Source organism: Melopsittacus undulatus, chromosome 5 (genome assembly GCF_012275295.1).
Source record: "Melopsittacus undulatus isolate bMelUnd1 chromosome 5, bMelUnd1.mat.Z, whole genome shotgun sequence".
Lineage (NCBI taxonomy): Eukaryota > Metazoa > Chordata > Aves > Psittaciformes > Psittaculidae > Melopsittacus > Melopsittacus undulatus.
In genome coordinates this window covers 74,147,408-74,170,086 of record NC_047531.1, presented here as the reverse complement: position 1 = coordinate 74,170,086, position 22,679 = coordinate 74,147,408, and the positions used below count along the sequence as shown (strand labels likewise).

General features: G+C 38.1%; 1 protein-coding gene across 1 annotated transcript in view; it reads right to left on the bottom strand.

Moving 5' to 3' along the window:
• KITLG (KIT ligand) overlaps positions 1 to 22,679 on the bottom strand; it is a 57,258-nt gene that overhangs the window by 12,062 nt on the left and 22,517 nt on the right. Inside the window, exons 2-6 of the mRNA XM_031047950.2 lie at positions 18,131 to 18,244; positions 9,340 to 9,402; positions 4,675 to 4,854; positions 2,631 to 2,793; positions 1,733 to 1,828 (exon numbers count right to left, since the gene is read on the bottom strand). Of these exons, the coding sequence (XP_030903810.1) occupies positions 1,733 to 1,828; positions 2,631 to 2,793; positions 4,675 to 4,854; positions 9,340 to 9,402; positions 18,131 to 18,244 (616 nt within the window). The remainder of the gene's footprint in view (positions 1 to 1,732; positions 1,829 to 2,630; positions 2,794 to 4,674; positions 4,855 to 9,339; positions 9,403 to 18,130; positions 18,245 to 22,679) is intronic.

The following is a 22,679-nucleotide window of genomic DNA, read 5'->3' as shown; positions in this document are numbered from 1 at the left end:
ATTGCCTTGGCTTACTTCATTATTTTAATTAGTCTTTTTTTCCTACTTCATTATCAGTTCCAGTTATAAAATAAGATTGATAGACCTGCTTCTGTACTCCCTTCCACAGTACAGACACAGGTGCCACACTCAACTGTGCTCGCTGGCATCTCTCTCCTGTTACTTTACCGGGTAAAACTCCTTTCATCTGAACTGCTCCTGTAATCTATCTGGGTTTTTTTGGCTACTTAATCCATTCCCATTGCTGCAGGCTGCAGATAACTATTCTGCCTCTAGCAGTGACAGCAAAAATTATCATGTTCAGACCTGAGGGACAGATATGCACTCTGTAGCCCCCTCCTGGTACCTCATAATTGGCCCCACTATCGTCAGGTTATTTGTAGTCAGCTCCTTGACCTCTTGGTGAGGAATTTATGGCCGTGAGACTTCCCTTTTCCAGAGAGGCCAGCTGGCAGCCAGGAGGTGAAAGCAGTTTTTGTTCCAGCCATGTACTCAGAGGGTTCTTAATTAGAAAGCAATCAGGAAGGGCTATGAATCTGACAGCAATGTTTGTCAACTAAGAGGTAGCATTCATGGTGCTAAAAACCCAGAGAATAACTAGATTACACATTCCCAAGAAGCATAGAATCATAGAATCATAGAATAGTCAGGGTTGGAAAGGACCTCAAGATCATCTAGTTCCAACCCCCCTGCCATGGGCAGGGACACCTCATGAGAAGAAACTCAATATTAGGCTGCCTCCTGGTCCATGTTTTCTTAAACACAAGGAGTACTAGCCACAGACTTCATGACACATTCAGTTAGCATGGATGCTTGTGAATTGAAAGGGGGAAATTATAAAAGAGACATATTTGTCATCCTGATGTGTCCAGGAAACAGGAACAAGGAAAACAACAACATGGTTAAGCAAGAATCTCTATGGAAAATCCCCTTCTTATGTTCACAAGAGTATTAACTTTGTTTTATATGATGTCAGTAAAAGCCCCTGAAACTTTGTTGCTTCTCTTCACCTCAGATTACTATACCCCTTCTGACTTCATGAGGGATAATGTAGTGTAGAGGCTCTTAGAGCAGCAGTTCTGTGCTCTCTTATCATCAGTGATCAGTCATGTAGTACACTGACCAACCAGATGAGAAACACAGAGATGGCCATGCCACAGAGAAGGTTACAGCCTGCCAAAAGTGTAGTGACTTTGTACTTGACCTCAGCCAAAAGCATGCTGACTGTGGAGCTGGCCCTGCTGTGACTAGAGCAAGCAAACAAGGGACTGTCTTCAGGTTTGGTGTCAAGTTTAGGATTGACAGTACTCTCAAAATGCAGTGTACCGGTAAGCTCTTTGTCCATGTGGGTACCCTGGGCCCAGTATAGTTCACCTATTCTGTTTGTTTGGAGCAACTTCCTTTTACGAGTTAAAATGAGGCATCTGGGACAGCCAAGTTTGCTGAGGCCATATGACTAGTGAGACCTCATGACAGCCAAAACGAAGAGACTTGCCCTCTCCAAATTGTAGAGAGCTGTCACATTATTGTAACTTGATAGCATCTCTAAATTTTGATTAGATAAGTTCATTGCATTTCGGTATGACAGCTGAGAACACATGGTACACCATCAGGCACAAGTAACTTCCCATTAATTTGCACAATTAATGACATTCTTTTCCTCTGAACTCTCATAACAACCAGCTACCAGAACAAAATGGAGACACATATTAATTCAATCACTTGTACTTACTGTTACTGCTAGTGTTACTGCCAATGCTGTCATTCCTAAGGGAGCTGGCAGCAACAGGAGGAAACAAAAATGTTTTTGTGACAGCGACTCTGGAATCTAAATAGAAAATGAGTGTGTCAGCATTGCGTAACGTAAAATACAGTTCCCCCCATATAAGATGATGGGCTGTAGGGCTACTCTGATGTGGGGCTGCTTTAAAAACCTGGGTACAGGGCTGTTTACAAAGTTGATTAAGCCAAAAAAGGCAGTCTTATTAAGGGGCAGATGTGTCTACACACTGAGCTGCTGCTGAATAGGTACTGTGGGAAAGCAATTGCCTTGAACAAGTTCTTAGGTTATGGAACTACCCTACTTCTAGTTACTACTGGTATAACTGTGCAACTGGATGCATTGCACTAATTAAAAAGCTAGTAGCTGTCACTAGAAAGAGTGAAAGAAAATACCTCCATTTAGTGCAAGGTTAAGAATGAACTGCAAGAGCTTGACTTGAGCTTGTTAAATTTTTTAAATGAGGTAAACATGAGCCTTTTCAACTTCAGTAGTGCAATCTTAGGCTCTGCTACTGCCTTATAAAATTTAAGAGCATGAATGGAAGAAGAACAATGTAAAAGGTGATCCAGGATATATTTGGGATGAAAAGAAACAGAGCAGATTATTGTGAGGTTATTTGAATTTTATTAAGGAATTATGTCAGTAGGTATGACTGCACCAGTTTTACTGCCAGATAGAACTCAACTTGGAAATGAAATACAATCTTTGGTGTTGGTAGCAATTTTAACTGGCAGTAAAAAGGAGACATGGAGGTACAGCAGCAGATCATTAGCATCTCTAAGATCAAATGAAAAATCACCCATTTACATCACTTAGATTCTGTTGCCCAAAATAAGGGCCATCTTACCATTCTCTGGTGTTTCTACTGTTGAAGGTAGAATGCAGTCATTCTTATCCAATATATCTGCAAACTCCTTGTAGACCTCAATGGTATTATTAAAATGCCTAAAAAAATCCTCAGGAATGAAGCGACCTTCTTCATAAAGGTGACCATTTTCTTTTACAAAATCCTAGGGTAAAATACAGAATTTAGCTTGAAAGAAGGTCAAGAGAGACACTCACTTCAAAACCTCAATGGATGATAAAAATATCCAAAGGTAACACAAGATAGTTTAAATTTTTAACCTGCAGAAGACCAAATTTGCTGTCTACAATCTTCATAAATCATATAAGCCCTCTGATCTGAGGATTTCAACTTAGCTTTGCAAACAGAAATAAATTATTAATATAGTGTTGGGAAATTGCCAAGGAATGAAAGGCAGCCTCCCACCCTATACTGAAAATGAAGAGACTTTTTTTCTATTTCCATCATTAAAAAAATTACCTCTATTTAATGCTATTTTGGAGAGTTCCCCATGATCCTTTTAATCTGAGCACAGGAACACAACACAATCATAGCTATTATCATAAAAGTACAAGGAACAGAATACAATAGTTGGGACAAACTATTGCACAGAAGCCGTTTGAGATTCCTGATAATGTATCTAAAAATAAGAGCAGGACTATAAACAAGGAAGCCCACTTACTCTCTGAGGTCTAAAAGACAAGTGTGTTATGCCAGACTAAACAACAAGATTGAGGTTCACATTAAGATCATTGATGGTTATCTTATTTTTCTCTTTCCACCTGATTCTGGCTTTCATAACCACTGTTTTCTATGCCGGCAGGTCAAATTTGGCCTGGGGTTACTCTGTACTCCCAAGAAGGACAACAGTGGTAAGAACATGGTTTAAATATGCACTAAGGAAAACTTTCCACTTTTGGCTCCAAAATTATTTTATGTTTAATACTGAAAGTACTAGACCTAAGATCATTCCTCTCTGACAAAATCAATAGCTGGTTGCTTCTCTGGATTACAGGATATTGAATTCTTCATTCTACAAAACAAAATTACTCTTCCCCAACCACATCCCAGCTGAGTGCTTTGCGTCATCAGGACAAGAATAGAAAATATACATTGAAGACTGGACAGAATTCAGTTTGAAATGGAAAGGTAGGTAGGGAATGTCTAAATACCCTCAGCAATGTACTGCCAGTGCAACAAGGTTACACGGTTATGCTACTCTAAATGAGATTCAGCGGTTTGGTCCATTTAATTCATTCTGGATGTTAAAAAGGTTCAATTACAACAACTTAGGACTTACTTAATAGAAGTAAATGTATATGGAAGATGAAATCCTTGCCCTAAAAAACATGACAGATTTCGTCTATTTTGTTCAGTGGGACAACATGTTTGACAACAGAACTGGTTAGAGCTGGATAAGGGATTAGAAAGTTATATTTTTCACCCCATAATTTTCACACAAGAGAATCATATGTCTCTTGAGTGAGACTCCTGGAATCCTTCCAGCTGCTGTTGGAATCCAGAAACACATGGAAATGGGCTGACATCCCCTAGTCTTTGCTGTGTATTTGCATAAAAATGATCATTAAACCATGATGAAGCTTTTGGAGCTTCACACAGTGGGATCCATACTAAAAGTATATTGATAGTTTTGACTACATCATCTTTAAATTTACATTAAGATCACCAGCAAAATGAGTAATTTAAGCTGGATGCACAAGGAAGATTTCTGCCAGTTTCAAACAGGCCAGAATGAATTATCTTAAAGATGAAGGTTACATTTTTGACTGACTGTATACAAGTCATTGTATATACTGTAATTCCTTGTAAGACATTTTCCTTTGACACAGGAGATAACAACTAGCCAACTCTAAGCTCAGTGTACTCAACGCTTTTCTAAATAGAGTAGGATTTCAGATGTGCAGGAACACAAATGAGAACAAATCTGATGAAGCTTTGGACATTAAGCAATTATTGAGTACTGTGCAACAGAATGTTCAAGTAAAAAAAATCCAGCAAAAAAAGCAGAAACTCTGTATACGATTACCTTATTTTTATCAAAAGCCAGGCATGCCATAAGATCATTAATTATCCTTGTGAGATTATTGATGATTAAATAGTTGCTTAAAACATCAGACATATCTGAAATATCTGAAAATTTCTGGAGAAGACTATGTAGACTCCTTGAAAATTCAGGCACCATCAAATGCAACCAACAGTGACTAGGCTGTCAGGGGACAAAAAGAGAAACAAAGAGGTAGATTAAATATCAGACTTTTGCAAAAACTGGTTAAGCAGCTCAAAGTGCAAAAGTAGATTAGAATCTCTTTCCAATTCAAATTACCTTGAAAGTCTAAATTAAAATTGTCTTCTTTAGTGTGGCCAACTTTCTCTTCAGTCCTTTTGGTAAGTTTTCTATTCTCACTGATACTGACATATTTATGCTTGTCTGTTAAAAGCCATCCCTTCATTAAATTCTTAATGAATACTAAGCATCAGTCTGTTGAGAATTTGAGCCTTGGGACATACTACTACTAACTCTAGTCTATGCTTTCATTAACCTACTTAGTTTTTAAAAATAACTACTGCTTTAACAATTTTATCCAGACTTTCTTTAAACCAATCTCAGTTTTCATTTTATTATTGTTACTATACATGACTCAGTTAACCACAAAGATCCTTGATTTAAATCTCTTCTGAGAAAGGTTTCTGGAAATGTTTTGCATGAAACCCATGTATGCTGTTATGCACCTTTGAAAGAGTTAGCTTGGTTAACTTCCCTTGAGCTTTTCCACCTGATGCCATTCCTCAGAACAGATTCCAGATCTGAAAGTCTTTCTTTTCCTGAGTTTTTGCCAACAAAAGGGTTCTGCACAGCCCATGGTGGTGTCTGCCACTTCTGTGCCACTGGAAGAGAGTTCAAATCCTCTCACTGACACCTATGCAATTAGTTTGCAGACAAAGTTTGTACAGCTACTCATGTAATTGAAACCTGGTCATTCATCTTGCTTCCTTAAAGGGAGTCGTTAACTTCTTTTACTTACATTTACACACAGTAATCACATAAACAAAAAAGCCACCCAGCCCAGAAAACCCCCTAACTTAATACAATCAGCAAAAGTACAGGTAATGCATTAGTCACACTGCAACATGTACCTGGAAGTCCCTCCCTAATAAAAGCTGGATTTTTAATGATAAATGTTATGGGAACTTATTCCACATGTGAAACTATTTTTTTCAATGGTTAAAAAAGTCTCAGGATCACTAAACCCTGCTAGACAAAAAGATCTTGGCCAAGCACCTCCTAAGTACTCTTAGTATCACTTAAGCCAGTTACCAATTGCTGCCAGTGGATGGGCAGCATCCACTGAATCCATCCACTCCACCTTGTGCAAACACACAGTAAATGTTTGGCCGATGTATCTGCTTCTAGACGTAATCTCATTTTACTAATTTTCTGCAATAAACCTTCATACAGATCCTTTATTCAATTGTTTTTTGTCCCTACTACTACCAATATCACCACTCCGCAACAAATTACTTTCTTGGTGACAGAGGTGGTGCTCTGCCTGGATGTATAATGTTTTTGATGAGGAGAAATACACTTCATGCTTTTGAAGACTAACCAGACTATTAGGCTCCCAGGCCTAAAGAACTAAATGTAAATACATTGCTCAGCTTCACCTAACTTTTCACTTTTGTGTACAACTCTTTCACACACAGACACGTTGTAAGTCAGTTATGATCACCTTCTGTAATTGTGAAATGGATGGTGTTTGGCTTGATCCTGCCTCCCTTTTTCCCTTCAAGAACAACAACCGGAGAGGAGAGGCAGAAACAAATAAATCAGAGAAAGCTTCTTGAAACACACTCCATTCCAGCAGCACACATTGTGCCATGTCCCACTGCCCTCATGAGACAGACAACGCATTTTCCTCTGCTTTGGTGTAGGAACACGGACACAGAGCTCCCGTGCTTCACTGAGCTGCAAAATAGGAAACCCTTTTCCTCTGAGGTTTTGTGGGTGTACATTCTTCTCTGGCAGGGACTAGCAAAAGCTTGCTGCTTCTTTAGTGAGCATTTGGTGATTTCAGCAGGGAGTCTGCTTTGTTACTCCCGTGGTTTAGCATGTGTGTAGGAGTCTCCTCTGACTGAACCATTCTGACCTACAAAGCTGCATTTAACGAGAGCTTGAAATTTTCTTTTCAGTAGTATCAAGCTGCGCAATCACTTACTAGCTCCATACATACCAAACACAGGGATGAAACTGATGAAAATGAGAAATGTGATGTTGTTTGCAAGGAGAACTGGAGGTTTAAAATCTGCTTTTTTTGTGTAAACCTTGACTAAGATTCACATTTTAGGGCACCTGCAAACCTGAGTTCCCTTGTGCTGCCAGGTAGACCTCGTTTAGCTTTTTCTTTCTACACCTATCTAAAAGTTTAAAGTTTATCTCCTCTTCTGCATTCAGCCCCTGCTGCTGTCATCTTTGCCTTTTTACCCTTTAGGTTAGACTATACAGTTCATTCTATGCTAGAATACTTTTAAAACCACTCAGCTGCCTTGAGCTAGTGCATAATGTAACAACCCTTCTGTTTAATGGATCGGGTCAGTCTGTTCCTGTTACATGCACTACACTGGCTTCCCATCTGCTTTGTATTCACCCTGCCTTCCTACCTTTAGTCATCTATATTTGAGGCTTGCTACCTTGGGCACATTTTCCATGTTATGCACACACTGAAGATCTATTGAAAAAAACTGCAGAATGCTGTTTCAGTCCTTTCAGAGCTAAAAAAGGGGCATTCACCTTATGCACAGCCGTGTTTCCCAGCTTGCAGGGACCTTGCAGAACCCAGAGCCAGCCTTTGCTCTGTTATGTGTAAAACAACCTGAAATCCCCAGAGAGGAATTTGGAAAAGTGAGATATGAATACCACTGAATACTTCCTCATGTGAAGGCATGTGGCCAAGAGCTACACCTTCCATCACCATCACTGAAAGCGGCATTTGAACAAAGGCAATATGGAAATCCCATCTCTGAACTTCTTCCTATTTATTTCTTGGCTGCTCATTGTAAACATATACTGGATTTAAGTTTCTGGATATGATGCAGCAAGATGACGTGCAGCACGATGACACGCAGCAAGCATTTAAACTACAGAAGAGAAACTGTGTGCTGGCAGCCAAAACTGAACCATGGAGATAGGTTAGAGTTAAGCAGTGAGAATGACCAGGACTCGTCACTGAAGCAGGCTCCTTGGCCTTATTTATCTGCAGCACCAACCTCCCCAGAAGCGCATCAGAGGGAACAGCCCCAAGCCAGCCCAGCTCTCACCCATTAGCTGCCAAACTCATCCTGGAGGATAGGGACCAGCACTGAGGCTACAGCTCAGTGACAGCTCCACAGACATAAATATCATCACATCAGCCACCAAAACCACTGAATTTCAAAAAGTACCACAGCCAGGGGATGGTGGCAGCCAGTCTTACTTCCCTGTTCTCTGGATATTGGCTATTTTCAGGAACTGAATTTTTTTCCATTAGCTTTAATTATATTATATAGGCTCTAGTATCTGACTTCCATGGTATTTGTTCTGCAGTTTTTATGTCTAAGTAATCAAGTTTAAACTGGGTTTTCTAAAGTACTATAAGTTTTAGTAAAAACCTCAAGCTTCCAGTAAAACTCAAGAACACTGCCAGATCTGCCATAATGCTTTGCAACATCATAGCTCAGGGCCCTTACAATATCACAGCCTTCTTTTCCTCCAGCCATCTTTTTATTCAGGGCTGAGAGAATGCTTCTTCTAGTATTGTTCTCCAATATCAATAAGGAATTTTGCTATATTTGCTACAATGTTGTAGGATAGAATGCGGTTTTACATGTATCACACACAAATCAGATTTTCCTAACGAAAACTTTGTGCAGACACAAACCCAGCTTCCTACATCTACCAGATGATTTCCAGTCACTGATGCATATGTACAATGATTCATTCTTAAGAAGACAGGCAAGATATTGTTCAGTTTAACTGACAAACTAGTCCTTTTCTTACTTTTTTTCTTTCCTTAACACAAATACAGTACAATATAGCACGAAAAGTTGTAGCAGAATAGGCAACAAGATGATAAGAAAATGTTTTTAATACAAAATATTACAAATTTTTAAAGAGAGTATATAATGCTTATTTGAAAGTATCACTATGTATTATACATGGGATTATATAGCTAGAACAACACAAAGCATGTTTGAATGAAATGTCCTTAGTTTCTACCAGTCTTTAGTTACTGACGCTACCATTTGCTGGGTTCTCTTTATTGGTTACTCAGTATTTGTTATGCTTTAATGGCACTTCCACTGTCTGAATGTTGCACTGCAGTATGTTCAAAAGCACAATTAGAAAGAAACTACTTATTTAAGAAAACAACTATTTTCAGTTGACACAATGAAGTGACACCATAGCTTGAAATTTTCCAGGAAAAAAAAAGTGTTAAAAAATTTATCACGAAGAAACATTTTTGTAAGATACCTGTAATTAAAAAGGTTTTAAGTGACTGCAGGAATTTATATTTCTTTTAAATGAGAATTTGTGAAGTGTGGGAAAAGTGAAATAACCATTATTTAACTGTAATCTACTAAGCCATAGAACTACGTACAACATCACTGGTTCCAGTGGGCTATTTTATTGGCATTAACTTGAAGTGGTTGTACATACCAGACTATCCATCTTCGGGACATATTTAAGGGTTATCATATAATCATTTGGGAGATTTCCAACCTACAATAAACAGATAGTAAAAAAGTTATTACTGACTACATGAAGTGAGACTTAATTTCATCACAGTATTCAATGAAATCTATCAAATATACGACATACATTTCCAGAACCTACCAGGGTGCAAAAGCTTACACACTCTATTTCCTTTCGAAATGCTACTGACTTACTTGCTCACAAGTGAAGCATCTTTCCACACAGAATCACAGAATCCCAAGGGATGGAAAGGACCTCGAAAGATCATCTAGTCCAACCCCCCTGCAAGAGCAGGGTAACCTAGAGTACATCACACAGGAACTTGTCCAGGCAGGCCTTGAATATCTCCAACGTAGAAGACTCCACAACCCCCCTGGGCAACCTGTTCCAGTGCTCTGTCACTCTCACAGTAAAGTTCTTCCTGATGTTAACGTGGAACCTCCTATGCTCCAGCTTACACCCATTGCTCACACCTCTGTAACATTCCCCAAACCTATTTGATCATGTTCAATGCTAAGAATTCCCAGCAAAATAACAGTCACTAAAGCAGTGAGAACTGATCTGAGGTTATTTGCTACTGCAGAAACTCCACTGCATTTTCATCTTTTAATGGCATATCTTGAAGTGTTTACATGACAATTTCTACGTAACTCCAACCACTCCAAACTGTAAAGGACCTGGTAGTCTCTAAGCCTTTTTCCTTCAAATAATTTCCAACTTCAGCAAGCATTTGAATCTAAAGAAATACTTACCTGCTTTGTGCTCAGTTACATACCAGGTCAGGAAAACACTTGAGCACAACTTTAACTTTGAAAATGTGCTTCTTACTAATGATGAGCAATACAGTTATATCATAGCAATGTGCTGGGGGCAAAGGAGGACTTCTACACACGTAAGATGAGTGCAGCTTTGCAGATGTGCGTGAGTACAGGGTGTGCTGAAGCAAGGATAAGGAGTGGAAGGGCTCTCACTGCATTATACAACGCAATATGCTACAAATGGAATCCAGCACTACCATGAGATGTGTTTATTAGCCTTGTGAATGTGCTGAGCAGGGAGATGAAGAGGGAGATACTGCCACAATCTGCAATCTCTTGAAGTACTTTTTTCAAAAGGTTTACCAATACTATGATAAACAATGATACAGCAAATCTATTTTCTTTTGTATCAGTGAAAAATACAGTTGATATTTTCATCCTGGTTTATAATCCATTAAGTCAAAAGACAATAAGCAATAAATAATTCCTTTGGTAAACCAGAATTTATACTTTGCTCAGCAAAGCATTTCTACTTCTTCAGGTTAAAGATCACCCTGTTATGGCTGCTTTTGATTCTGCTGCTATAGCAACCAGCACATGAATTTCTTTTTTCCTGTGCATTTTTTAGGTAGCATTTTGTTTGTCACAACAGAATGTTTTATTTGTTAATTGAAAATTAGTTTCAATTAAAATTAATACAGCAATTTCAAAATGCTATGGTTCTGGAAAGGATCAAGGACAATACTTATACAGAGTCAGTCACTAGTGAATTCCAAACATTTTTTTGTTTACACCATGGGCTGAGCCACAATCTTTCAGTTCAACGACATCTAGCTTTCTCCTACAGCTTTAAAAAGCAATTTTATACAACTGATCTTGGTATATTCCTTTACATGGATCAAATTTATTTTTTATTTTTAGACTTAAATATTCCCAAAGCAGCAGTAGCAGGGGTGCCATTAAAATTCTCTGTATCAATTTCCATTTACCTGGAATTTGGGGGAGTTGATTCAAGATGCTATAAGTACTGGAAAATGTTGCAGTACTACATTTGTTCTTTCTTTAGAGCATCTAATCCATTCTAAATTCTCATCCATAAGTTTTTATATATTTTTCCTTCTTCTAAAGAGCATCTTGACATCATGACACATTAATAAGTAATCCACATTCTTTTCCAGCTACCTTTGCATGCCCAGAGAGGTAGGATTAGCAGCACTTCAAGCAGGAAAGAGAGTGAAGATGGTACTTTATGTGCAAAGTTTCCCATACTCTATAGTAATTCAATATTTAGCAACGTCAGCAAAAGTACTGTTCCTTAAGAAAGGTCACTGGAAGATTACATTTATTCCAAATCAATGAACACTACAAGAACTGATATGCATTATGTATACAATCTACTTTACCAGCATCAGAGCCTGTCAAGCACTTTTCACACACAGTTAAAAAAACCCTAACTGTCCAAGAGCTCTTACAGCTTCTCAGACAAAGCCAGAGAATGCATCTCAGCCTCAGTCATTTTTCTCCTTGACAGACTGTGAATCCGAAAAGATATTTTTGAATTTACTACTAAAAATTAAGACCACTTGGGGGGAGGGTGTCAAACACAAAATATATGTCCTGCCTCAAGACAAAACAACTTGTTAAAGTTTTATTGATTAAGCTCCACATGCCAGATGCTCTGCTGATGGTAAACGATGGAGTTCAAAGAGAGGGAGTCAGATTTGTCTCCCAGTTCAACTTCCCAACTCACACACAGAAAACAGGGTAGAGTAAGGCTTAAGGATATGTTTGTACTAAATCTCTGCATTTTATACTCTCTTGCTTTCCTGAAATTAATCTTGAAATTTCATAGAATCACAGAATAGTTAGGTTTGGAAAGGACTCTAAGATCATCTAGCTCCAGCCACTCAAGACTATGATCCAAAATTAACCGCTTGATTTTCAACTGCTGAAATGATCCTGAAAGGAATGAAAACACTCTGCATCCTCACAGTCAGTGTGGGTGCCTGACTGCTGCAGCTCCCAACAAGGAGCAGATGAGAAGAGGACTCTGAGTTGCCTGAGTGAAGTGGAATGGAAAGAGACCATCCTGTGAAACTCCCTGAGTCCTGGAATGGCCTTTTTGAGTCCTGTAATCAACTTCTTAAGAACAGCGACAAATCTGGGGCAATGAAACACCTACTTGCAGGTCTTGCCTTGGTTTAGACAAAAGTAACAGTTCTGATGATTATAGAGAATATCAACTGATAATCTTGGAAAGTAATGTATAGAGCTAAAAGAACCCTGCATTGCAATTAAAATGCTACAAAAAGTTTCTCTGATTTAATGGGGGGGAGGAGGTGTGGTTGTAAAAAACATACCAGGCTCTGAGAAGAGGTGAAGAAAAGGGAATCTAGACTTATGTTTTTAAATCCATATAAAACTAACATGAAGTGCTGTATTCCCAGTTGTAACAAAATCTTAGACTGGGAAATATATATACGGAGGTCTGAATATTTAATACAGCACTGTTAACATTGCGTAACCCAAATATAATTTTAAAGTATGTTCATGATCACATAGGGAGAGAAAAGAGGGATGCTGTAAAAGCTATTTGGGTTCTATAGGCTATGCTTTCATTGGAAGAGCAAAACATAGAAGACATGACATATCTCTGCAGTAAAGCACTTTGAAAAGAGAGCAACTGCTCTTGGGAATTCTCTTTATTGTGACTGTTCTGAAAATTTTAAGGAAACAAGCATAGATACATATATTCTTTTTACACAGATCAAGGAGAAAGTAAGTTAATGGCAGTAAAAAGCAGTGATATCTTATTTACTCTTCGGTGTATGATGGGAAAAAACACACTTTCATTTTGGCTACCATTTCCACCTCCCACTTGTCTCTTTGTGATTCTCATTTTCATACTCCTTAATACCTCTGCATCTCCCTTCTTTGCATCCTTGGCTTTTCTTTAGGAGCTTCCACTTTCTGTCCATCATCTCTGCAATCTACTCTATCTCATTTGCTAATGAAGCAGTTAATAAAATCCTCATCGTTTGGCTTAAGACAACATGTTAACAATTTCCGTTCACACTTCTTACAGCCATAGTGGCAGATCATTTGCAAGATAACAACACTGGATCGTTTTTTATAACCCCTTCAGTTTTGAGAGTTAGATCCAACAAAAAATAAAAATAAAATGCTGCAGAGAGTGTAAAGTACACATTTACAGCAAAGATGCAAAGTGAAGGCAAAGTGTTTGAAACTGCATGTCTTGAGCAAGCAACCTGGTTGGTAAATGCTGACTATTGTTTGGGCATCCAATATTCAGAAGAAAAATGGCTTTAGAGAAGTAGATCATGGGAGAAGAGGTGAGTATCTTAGATTTGTTAATGGATGAAACTGAAATATGTAGATACATACTGAACAGCTCAGTGAATATTCTACTTATATGTTCAGTGAAAATTCTACTTATATGTAGGTTTGATCATATTTAACAAATGTATATACAATAGATTCCTAATTCTTATACAAAATCAGAATCATAATTACAGTAATGCAGCTTTCTGCTGACTTACTGTGCTGAAAAGAACAATGGGGACAGGCTTTATTGACAGGTGCTGCAATTACAGTTTCATAATACAGAACATTTGTTCATCAAGTAATGTGCTTCCCTCTAGATATCTTAATTAAAAAAAGAAGCAGGAGTTCAAGTGATTAGTAATGCAGGGTGAATAATCTCTAAATACTTTCATTCTCTATCAGTATGGAATTATGCTCATTTAAAGTTCTCACTATTAAAAACCAACCACCCCAAAAAAGATTGTTCAATTGTTCTTTGCTTCTTCGAATCATTTTACTTAGGACACATTCTTCACATGACAAAATTATATTATAAAGATTTGCATAAATTTAATCTTACAGAAAATACAAAAAAAGTTATTTTTCTGTATGAACAGACTAGTGTGCTTTGGTCTGAGAGCTCAGAAACCTTACTGTTATTGAATCTGCTCTTTCTTTCCAATTCTGGCTTCTGGTATGAGACTAGGATGATGCTAGTGAAAATCCAGATTAACACCACTGAAAACAAGTTACACTTGTACATCTGTCCTCAATTTACTATTCAACACAAAGTTGATTAGGCAAATGACCCACATTTTCAAGCACTGCACAGCATGCCTTATTTATTCACTGATAGCTTAGGCTTAAGTTGACATCTCTGATCTATATTCACAGAAAGTGTTGACTGACGCATTTTCTTCTCATCTTCCTAGAATACAATACAGTCCAGCAGAACACAGCCCCAGCAATGCTCAGGGGCTTTTTACCAGTGATATAGGGAGTACACAGTACTTGGAACAGGAAGCTCAGGACCAAATAAATGAAGGCTAGGTTGCAACAAGCTAGATGCAAAAGAGTTTGGTAGGGAATTCTAGCACTTTTTTGCAAGCAGTAGGTGAACTTCAGTAGACGTAAGGAAGAACAGAGTAGGAAAGAAAGAGGAGGGACATGGATTCATGCTGCAAAGAATTTCAACATGAGATAGTAAGAGGATTAAAATCTTCCTGGAGTTCATCAAGGAGCATCCTTCCTGCAGCTGTGAACAGCATTAACAGATACTACAGAAATAATGAGGAGAAGTTAGGACAAGAGGGCAAACTCACCATGTGTTAAGACATCACAGACAGTGTTAATAGTGCCTTTGGAGACAAAACCAAGAAGCTTGTCATTGAAAATGAAACAAAGAAGGAAGAGGTTGAAGGAAGTAAGTAGAAGATACAGGGTCAGAGCAGCAAATTAAGAGATAGAAGGACAAAATTATAGAAGTTAAAGCCAGAAAAAGATTTTTTTTTTAGTGGACTGGATTTTAACTATCAAGAATTTGGAAGAAATGTGAATTTATATAGACAGAGAGCTACAAAACTGCTTTTTCCTGTTATGACAGGAAAAACAATGTAGGTTTTAAAGGTTTGCTTACAAGGGTCTGTTAAGCGTCAAGAGCCAAAACGGACACCTTTGTTATACACCTTAATGGTTGAAGAGAGATATTGACATACCTTTACGGAGAGGAGAAAAGGCCCAGGGAAGACTAATATTTTTGGGAGATAAAGAGATCATAATCTTCCTCAGTGGAGGATTCAGGCCATCCTGAATCTAAGCTGATGTGTGAACATTTGTGATGAGACAGGAGGAAGAAGTGCCAATATCCTAAGTTAAATGATGGGTCCTGTAGTACAGCTGAACAGCTAGTTATTTCACACAGATAAGGGACTATACTCATGACTGTGAACAAAAGGGTTTAAAAGAACATGACAGTGTGGCGAAGAATAAAGCCTTCAGAAATAACTGTCATACCACTCTCAGGTAGCACAACAGAGCTTGTGGGTAACATCACAAAAGCGACAGGCAATAACTGTATGAGTAACACTGACTTCTGCAAAACTGTCAACATTACAATTTGTTCTCAGTGTGAAAGGGGAGGACATTTATTAAAGACGTTATGTCCTACTGTCACAAACTCTTTGGATCAGCAGAGAAATAGAATTTTTGAAGGCCAGTAGGATCAATAAAGAACCCAAACACTTACGTGTGTTATATCTAATTCTGATGTTGCATGTCATCAGAATGTCATTCCTTAATTCAATTAGCATATTTTGTTTTCAAAAAGCAAAAGTAGTAGAAAAACTTCTACAGTAATTTACAAGAGTTGAGCTATATTTTCAAGCAGTATCATGTTGGAGTCCCTATTATGTGTACTACTGCTCCCTATAGCATTAAAAATATACTTTTTAGCAATGTGATCAGTCAATATTCTCTGTGAATTTCACCCTTCTTGTATTCAGTCAGGTGATGATATTTTGTTTCAAAAGTACTTTGAACCCTTTTAATTAGTAGTTTTTGTAATGGTACAGCATTTCAAAAGAGAAAGACCAATTTACAATGCAGTCTGTTTAATATAACCCGAGGGTTCTCACAGTAAATGTAATGCACTAAACTTATTTCCATGGTATTCTTTTTAATTCTCAAGTGGATTTATAGAAATTATTTCCACAAATAATAACAGACAGGCAAGACAGGGATACAGACTTTCCTAAAAACATTCTCAGATGCACAACTCAAAGCAGAGAGAATCCAGGTATCTGGGCTTTATATTATTTCCATCTCTCTGTTATTTCTCCAACTCAAAATATCTTTGAACTTGCTAGTTAACTTCATCCAAATTTTGCATTTGGTAGAGAGATCTGAAAGGTATGAGTACAAGTCAGAAGGACAGTACAGCATCCATACTGAGCAGTGGGTGGAGGAGCTCAGCCCTACACCATTCTGCTCAGGCTTGGCAGCAGAAGCACAGTACAACCTAAGCACTTGGCAGAGGGTTTTATGAGGAAAAGCAGCACATACACCAAGCGGTTGCCACACAAAGTACTTCCAGCCCAGCCAGCAGCCCAAGCAAAAGGGGATATAAATCCAACAAGTGCTCAAAACATTGCTTAGGTAGGTAGGCATCATGCTAGGGAGCATGGGAGGGAGCTAAGAGGGGATGTGGAGAAGAGTGTGGGTATGGAAACATAGTGATGCAAGGACTATGTGCAAGAACTGCAGTTGCTGGACCAGTCTGAAGGAAGATGCAGGAACACAATATTGAAAGGTTTCTTTCCTAATTTATCTCAAAAGCAAAGTGTGATTACTCAAGCTGCAAATTTTTGTTATCTGCATTTACACATTCTTGAAGTTCAAACTGTACTAAAGGGAAAGGTCCTTTGTTCTAAGGACACACAACTGACAAAAAGTTATTGCTAGTGTTAAATTAGACAATTCCATCAGCCCTCACAAGAGTTCTTTTGTTCTGTCATGCTTTCAACACATTTAAATCAAAGCTTAATACTCCTTCAAGAAATTAAATATTATCTTGAATAAACATGCCAATAGTTCAGAATTCTGCCTCTGGGCACTAATGTAAAGCACTAAGTATTTGAGTAGGAATATAGAGCACCCCCAGAGATTTATACTATATGCCAATGTATATAACAATGCCCAAAGAAAACAAGTTGAGAACACTGCACTGGCAGCAAATGCAAGAAACTTCAAATTAAGTGTTTGGTAGTATGAATGCTGGTATTGCAACTGTTTTTCCATAAAGAAACCACACTTCTCAGCTGAAGTAGATGTAGATATACTTGTATATATTGAATATACCTGTATATACTTGTAGATGAAGGTATACTTTTTAAGTGTTCAGTATATATTATTTCTTAAAAACTTTTGTGTTAGATCCTTCACTGCTGCAAGTTAGCATAACCACTGACTTCAGTGAAGGTAAATACCAACTAACTTCACACAAGGAGATACAGTTTTTCAGGTTAAAGCAATGTTCAATTAAGTAAAAATTAAAATGTACTTGAATTCAGTTCCTGTATGAAGCTGTGAGTCCTTCAGACTTAAACTTCTAGGCACAGCAAGTAGAGAGAGAAACACATAATGAGTGTAGCCCACTCACACCTAAAGACTGTAAGTGCTGTTCAATCGTTATTGCCTTGATTGCTACTATGATTTATAGTATCATTCTATTTTTATATAAGGCACAAGTTTCCTATATACCAAAGGTAAAAACTTCTGATTAATTTCAGATGTGTTTGCCACCAGTCTGCTCCATGCAAATCAGTAACACAAAGACAATAACCTTTCATCTGCATGGAAATCAATCTAAACCCAGACAATGTCTGATGAAATCAAGACTTTTGACAATTTGTATGGAAGTTTGGAGGGAGGAAAACACATATGTATATACACTCTACCTTGGTCAAGAAGGTCACCTCTTTAATGAACTCTGACACTATTCACCAGTCTCTGCAATAAAGGTTTTGATTTTGATCATGTGATAGACATTGTTTTTTTTTTTTTTAATATAGCCCTGGTTCTAATATAGATTTTCTAACTTTGCTTAAAAATACAAGTACTATTAGTCACTAATTATTATTTAACATAAAGAATAATTTTAAATAAAAGCTACTTACCAATTTTGTAATGTCATTCACATCATCTGTCACTGGATTCCCGCAGGAACTCTGGGCTTTGACAAGAGGATTAAGTAGGAGCAGTTGAAGACAAAAGCAAGTGATAATCCAAGTCTATTTAGTAAAAAACAAACAAACAAAAAACAAACAAAATCAAACCAACAAACAAACACAAAGAGAGAAAGAAACCCCAAGTAAGCAATCTCCAGATGTGAAGTAACAACAGATAGCAGTAATGCTTTTCATATAGGAACTCTAGATGCAACAATACTCTTCATCTTTCATGAGATGTACTCGTACTACTATTATATAATCTTCTTGGCAGGAATACACAGAAATGCACTTACTTGATCTTTTCTGGAAGCAAGTACCTTTAGAGTAATAATGGAAAACCTGGTATTGAGCTATGAGATTATGTGTGCAGGATCCTACTTAGGTGAGTTTCTGCAACATCTACAGATACCAAAGAAGAAAAAGAGACCAACTTTCCAATATTCTTCATCATCACCATAAAGCTAATTAAACACTTGCCATCCACCTGATAAGGTATCTGATAAACCTGTGCTTCTAATGTGATAATGGTTGATAAGGAACAAAATGATACCTGACCATAGCAAGATAAAAACAGAAAGTTCATAATTGCAGCCATTACATTTGGGTACTTAAACTGCAAGCAAAACCACAACTGGAATCTGCCCAAATACTGACATCTCAAGCATCAATACAATGTATTTTCTCTAAGTGACATGCCTTGGCCTCTTCAGAGTGGCAGCTTAGCTTTGGCATTACATTCCCCTCCTAAATCCTATTTGGAACTGCAATGCACTGTACTCACACAGGCTTGTGAGTCTCTGCCAGAAGAGCACCAGATAACTAGCCATGATGCACCTGGGTGTCTCCTTGGCTACACTGCCTGAACTTCCTCGCCTTCTGTTGTTCCTTGTGCTTCGCTGGTTTCCCACAGAGCCCCATGCCAAGTTTAAGCTGCAGATCTTAATTTCCAAAATGTTAAAGCATTTAAGTTATGGATAATCAAAAGTTGCCTCGGGTTGTGAAGCTTTTTGTGCCAGCTGACTGAAGCTGTCAGGAAGAGCTGATGATGGTGTACACTTCCTGCAAGTATGGAATTTGCCTGTGCAGGCTTCTGAGCCTCCATGAGGGCAGGACTGAGACCAGAATTTGTTTTTGCACAAACCCAGATGCATCTCAGCCCCATCTATAGGTAGAGAGCTCCTTTCTCCAGCCTTGCCTTCAAACACTACCCAGCCTTTCAACTTTATACCAAAGTACATCAAACAACATAAACAAAGCTCTCTAGGAAAGCAGAGAGAGAAAAATCACAGATTTAACAGATTACCATTACAGTAACCTAGAGGGGCTGAGGAAGTATAATGATAAAGATTTCTCATGAGTTACATAAACATGATGGAACAGTGCCAGGCACTTTACCTAGAGCTGCTACATGACAAGTAAACCTCTTGTAGCTCTTAAAACCTGGATTTATCTTTGTATCTCAAGTAAAACTGGTCATTTGCTTTCTTAGAATATGGCTTTCTAAGTCATGTCGCCCACAGAGAGGGACTTTTTACAAGGACATGTAGTTACAGGACAAGGGCTAATGGCTTTAAACTGAGAGAGGGTGGATTTAGGTTGGATATTAGGAAGAAATTCTTCACTATTGGGCTCATGAGGGACTGGCACAGGTTTCCCACAGAAGCTGTGGCTGCCCCATCCCTGGCACTGTTCAAGGCTAGGCTGGATGAGGCTTGAAGCAACCTGGTCTAGTGGAAAGTGTCCCTGCCTGTGGTGGGGGGGGTGCGGGGTGTGATCTTTAAGGTCCTTTCCAACCCAAATCAATCTATGATTCTATGATTTAGGTAGAACCAGTGTGGGCTGCTGCTGGAAGAAACAATTCAGGCTCCCCTGCTACCTCTTGCAGTAGCACTGCTGAGATGGTTTAACCAGCTGTTGCAGGCAGGCAACTTCCTGTTTTTTTTTTTCCCTGTGCCATGTTTTCAGGTTTTTTGATGAGACTAGTTTTCCGATCCAGGTAACTGAGACAGCAGAAACACTCCGTTACAGATGAGACAAGCCTATTTCAGAGGAGCCTGTGCTCAGCTTTCCTTGAACTGTACCTTCAGACACCACAGGATCATGCAGATGGATAGACTTCTTTCATGCAAAGAACTGAAAATATTCCAAGCAAGGTGGACATTTAGTATGCAGGTTGTGTTCTTAGAATGCCTCTTGATCAACATAAGTAGCATTTAGAAATACTTTTAATATCTGTACAAATAATCATTGTGAAGAATTGAGAATAAGTACTTAACTTGAAGATAGGTACTTAGTTTTTCTTACAAAACCTCTGTGTCTTATGCCTCACAAAGTTTTGCAGTTACATGAACAATTTAAGCTTTGGGGAGACACAATGAAGATGCTACTAGTCTCTGAAAGGATCTTTGAGAACTCCTTGCAGTGTATAAGTGCACCTAGCTTTAGGTGGTCAGAGACACATCTCCCTTGCCTTGTATAAGTTCTGGAATCACAGAGGAAACCAAAGGGGACCACAAGTTAACAGACTACTTCTTCACTGAAATTTTAAAAATGAAATTGTTATTAAAAAAAGGCAAAAACTTGATGACAACCAGCTCCAAAATGGACTAACTATAATGCTTTCAAGAGCTGAAAAAAGAGTAGTTCTACCTTCAGTGTTACACAGTACACTAGCAGCTACACTCACAGCACATTTCCCTGATGTGTTCCTTGGAGATAGAATCCATGACAGAAATCCCCAATTTTTTTGTTGGGTTCCTCAATATTGAAGAGTAAAGGAATATGGATTTGTTCACTGACTTGTGTCACTGTCATAGAATGATATTCAACCTAACAGTCTAATAATCAAAAGACTAACAGAACTGGAAACACTTTTTTTCTGCCAATTCAACTGAACAATATGAATAAAAACAGCACCACACTCCAAATAAAACCAGAACTAAGACACATCTTGTCAATCTTCACAGTTCTGGATCTAAAGAAAATCCATGAAGCTTAAAATCATGAAGCTTGAAATCACTACACATAATTATGTAAATCAGTAAGAATACATTTTTTCCCTATGTAGATAAGTGATTAAAAAGCACAGTAACTTTTATAGCTGCTATTAAAAACAAATGCTTTGTAAATTTTGAGATTATTTGAGGTTCTTTTTGCTTATTTGTTCTGTATGTCATCCAACAGGAACTGAAAATCTGCAAAATACTGCTAGTTTCAACATGCCTATTATCCAAAATCTTTTAATTATTTGCACTTACAAAATATTTATATTACACATGCCTACAGGCACATTGTATGTCAGGACCATATAGATCAAAGAGCTAAGCAATTTTTGTGTTATTTACTAATGACCAAACCTGCTGTTTGAGCAAAACTTGAATGGACTGAATTAAATCACGGACAGAACAAAAGCAAACCTTAAACAACAGCTTTGTAAATACAGATTCCAGTTTTATACTTTACTAAGCATAAATGCTACCCACACAGCACTCATCACTTATTTCCATACATAATTACTTTTAAGCTAAAATGGGATTTTCAAAGCTGGCCACAGGATTTAATCACACATCATCTGAAGATATATAGCAGACAGGAGGCAGACCTGTACACCAAGGGGCCTCTTCCCATCTTGAGCTCAAAAATTATTCAGTTGTTTTTACATTCTGAAATCTCTTAAGTAGTGAATTTGAAAGTTGCTTTTGTGAAAGACAAATAATAATGAACAGACTGGAAAGGATAATTCAAATTAAAGATTTCAAGTATATAATTTTTGATCATTCTGCAAATTATTTTTACTATAGCTTGTAAGTCACAATCTATAATTTCAGTTAACAGCATTTTAGAGGCTTATCTAGTGATCTAGTGTGTTTTTCATTTATGTTCATCACTTATGATCTGGAGTGATGGCAAAGGCTTATGAATGAGTGCTTTAGCTTCTTTCTCACAGTATGTTATCAAAGATATTCAGTCATGCTGGTCAATGTAAAAAGGACATGGAACTGTTAGAACAAGTCCAGAGGAGGCCATGAGGATGATCAGGGGACTGGAGCACCTCCCATATGAAGACAGGCTGAGAAAGTTGGGGCTGTTCAGCCTGGAGAAGAGAAGGCTGCATGGAGATCTCATAGCAGCCTTCCAGTATCTGAAGGGGGCCTACAGGGATGCTGGAGAGGGACTCTTCATTAGGGACTGTAGTGACAGGACAAGGGGTAACAGGCTAAAACTTAAACAGCAGAGGTTTAGACAGGATATAAGGAAGAAATTCTTTACTGTTACGGTGATGAGGTACTAGAATGGGTTGCCCAGGGAGGTTGTGAATGCTCCATCCCTGGCAGTGTTCAAGACCAGGTTGGATGAAGCCTTGGGTGATATGGTTTAGTGTGAGGTGTCCCTGCCCATGGCAGGGGGGTTGGAACTAGATGATCTTAACGTCCTTTCCAACCCTATCTATTCTATGATTCTATGATTCTAATGTTCAGCTAATTCCTTAAATGAA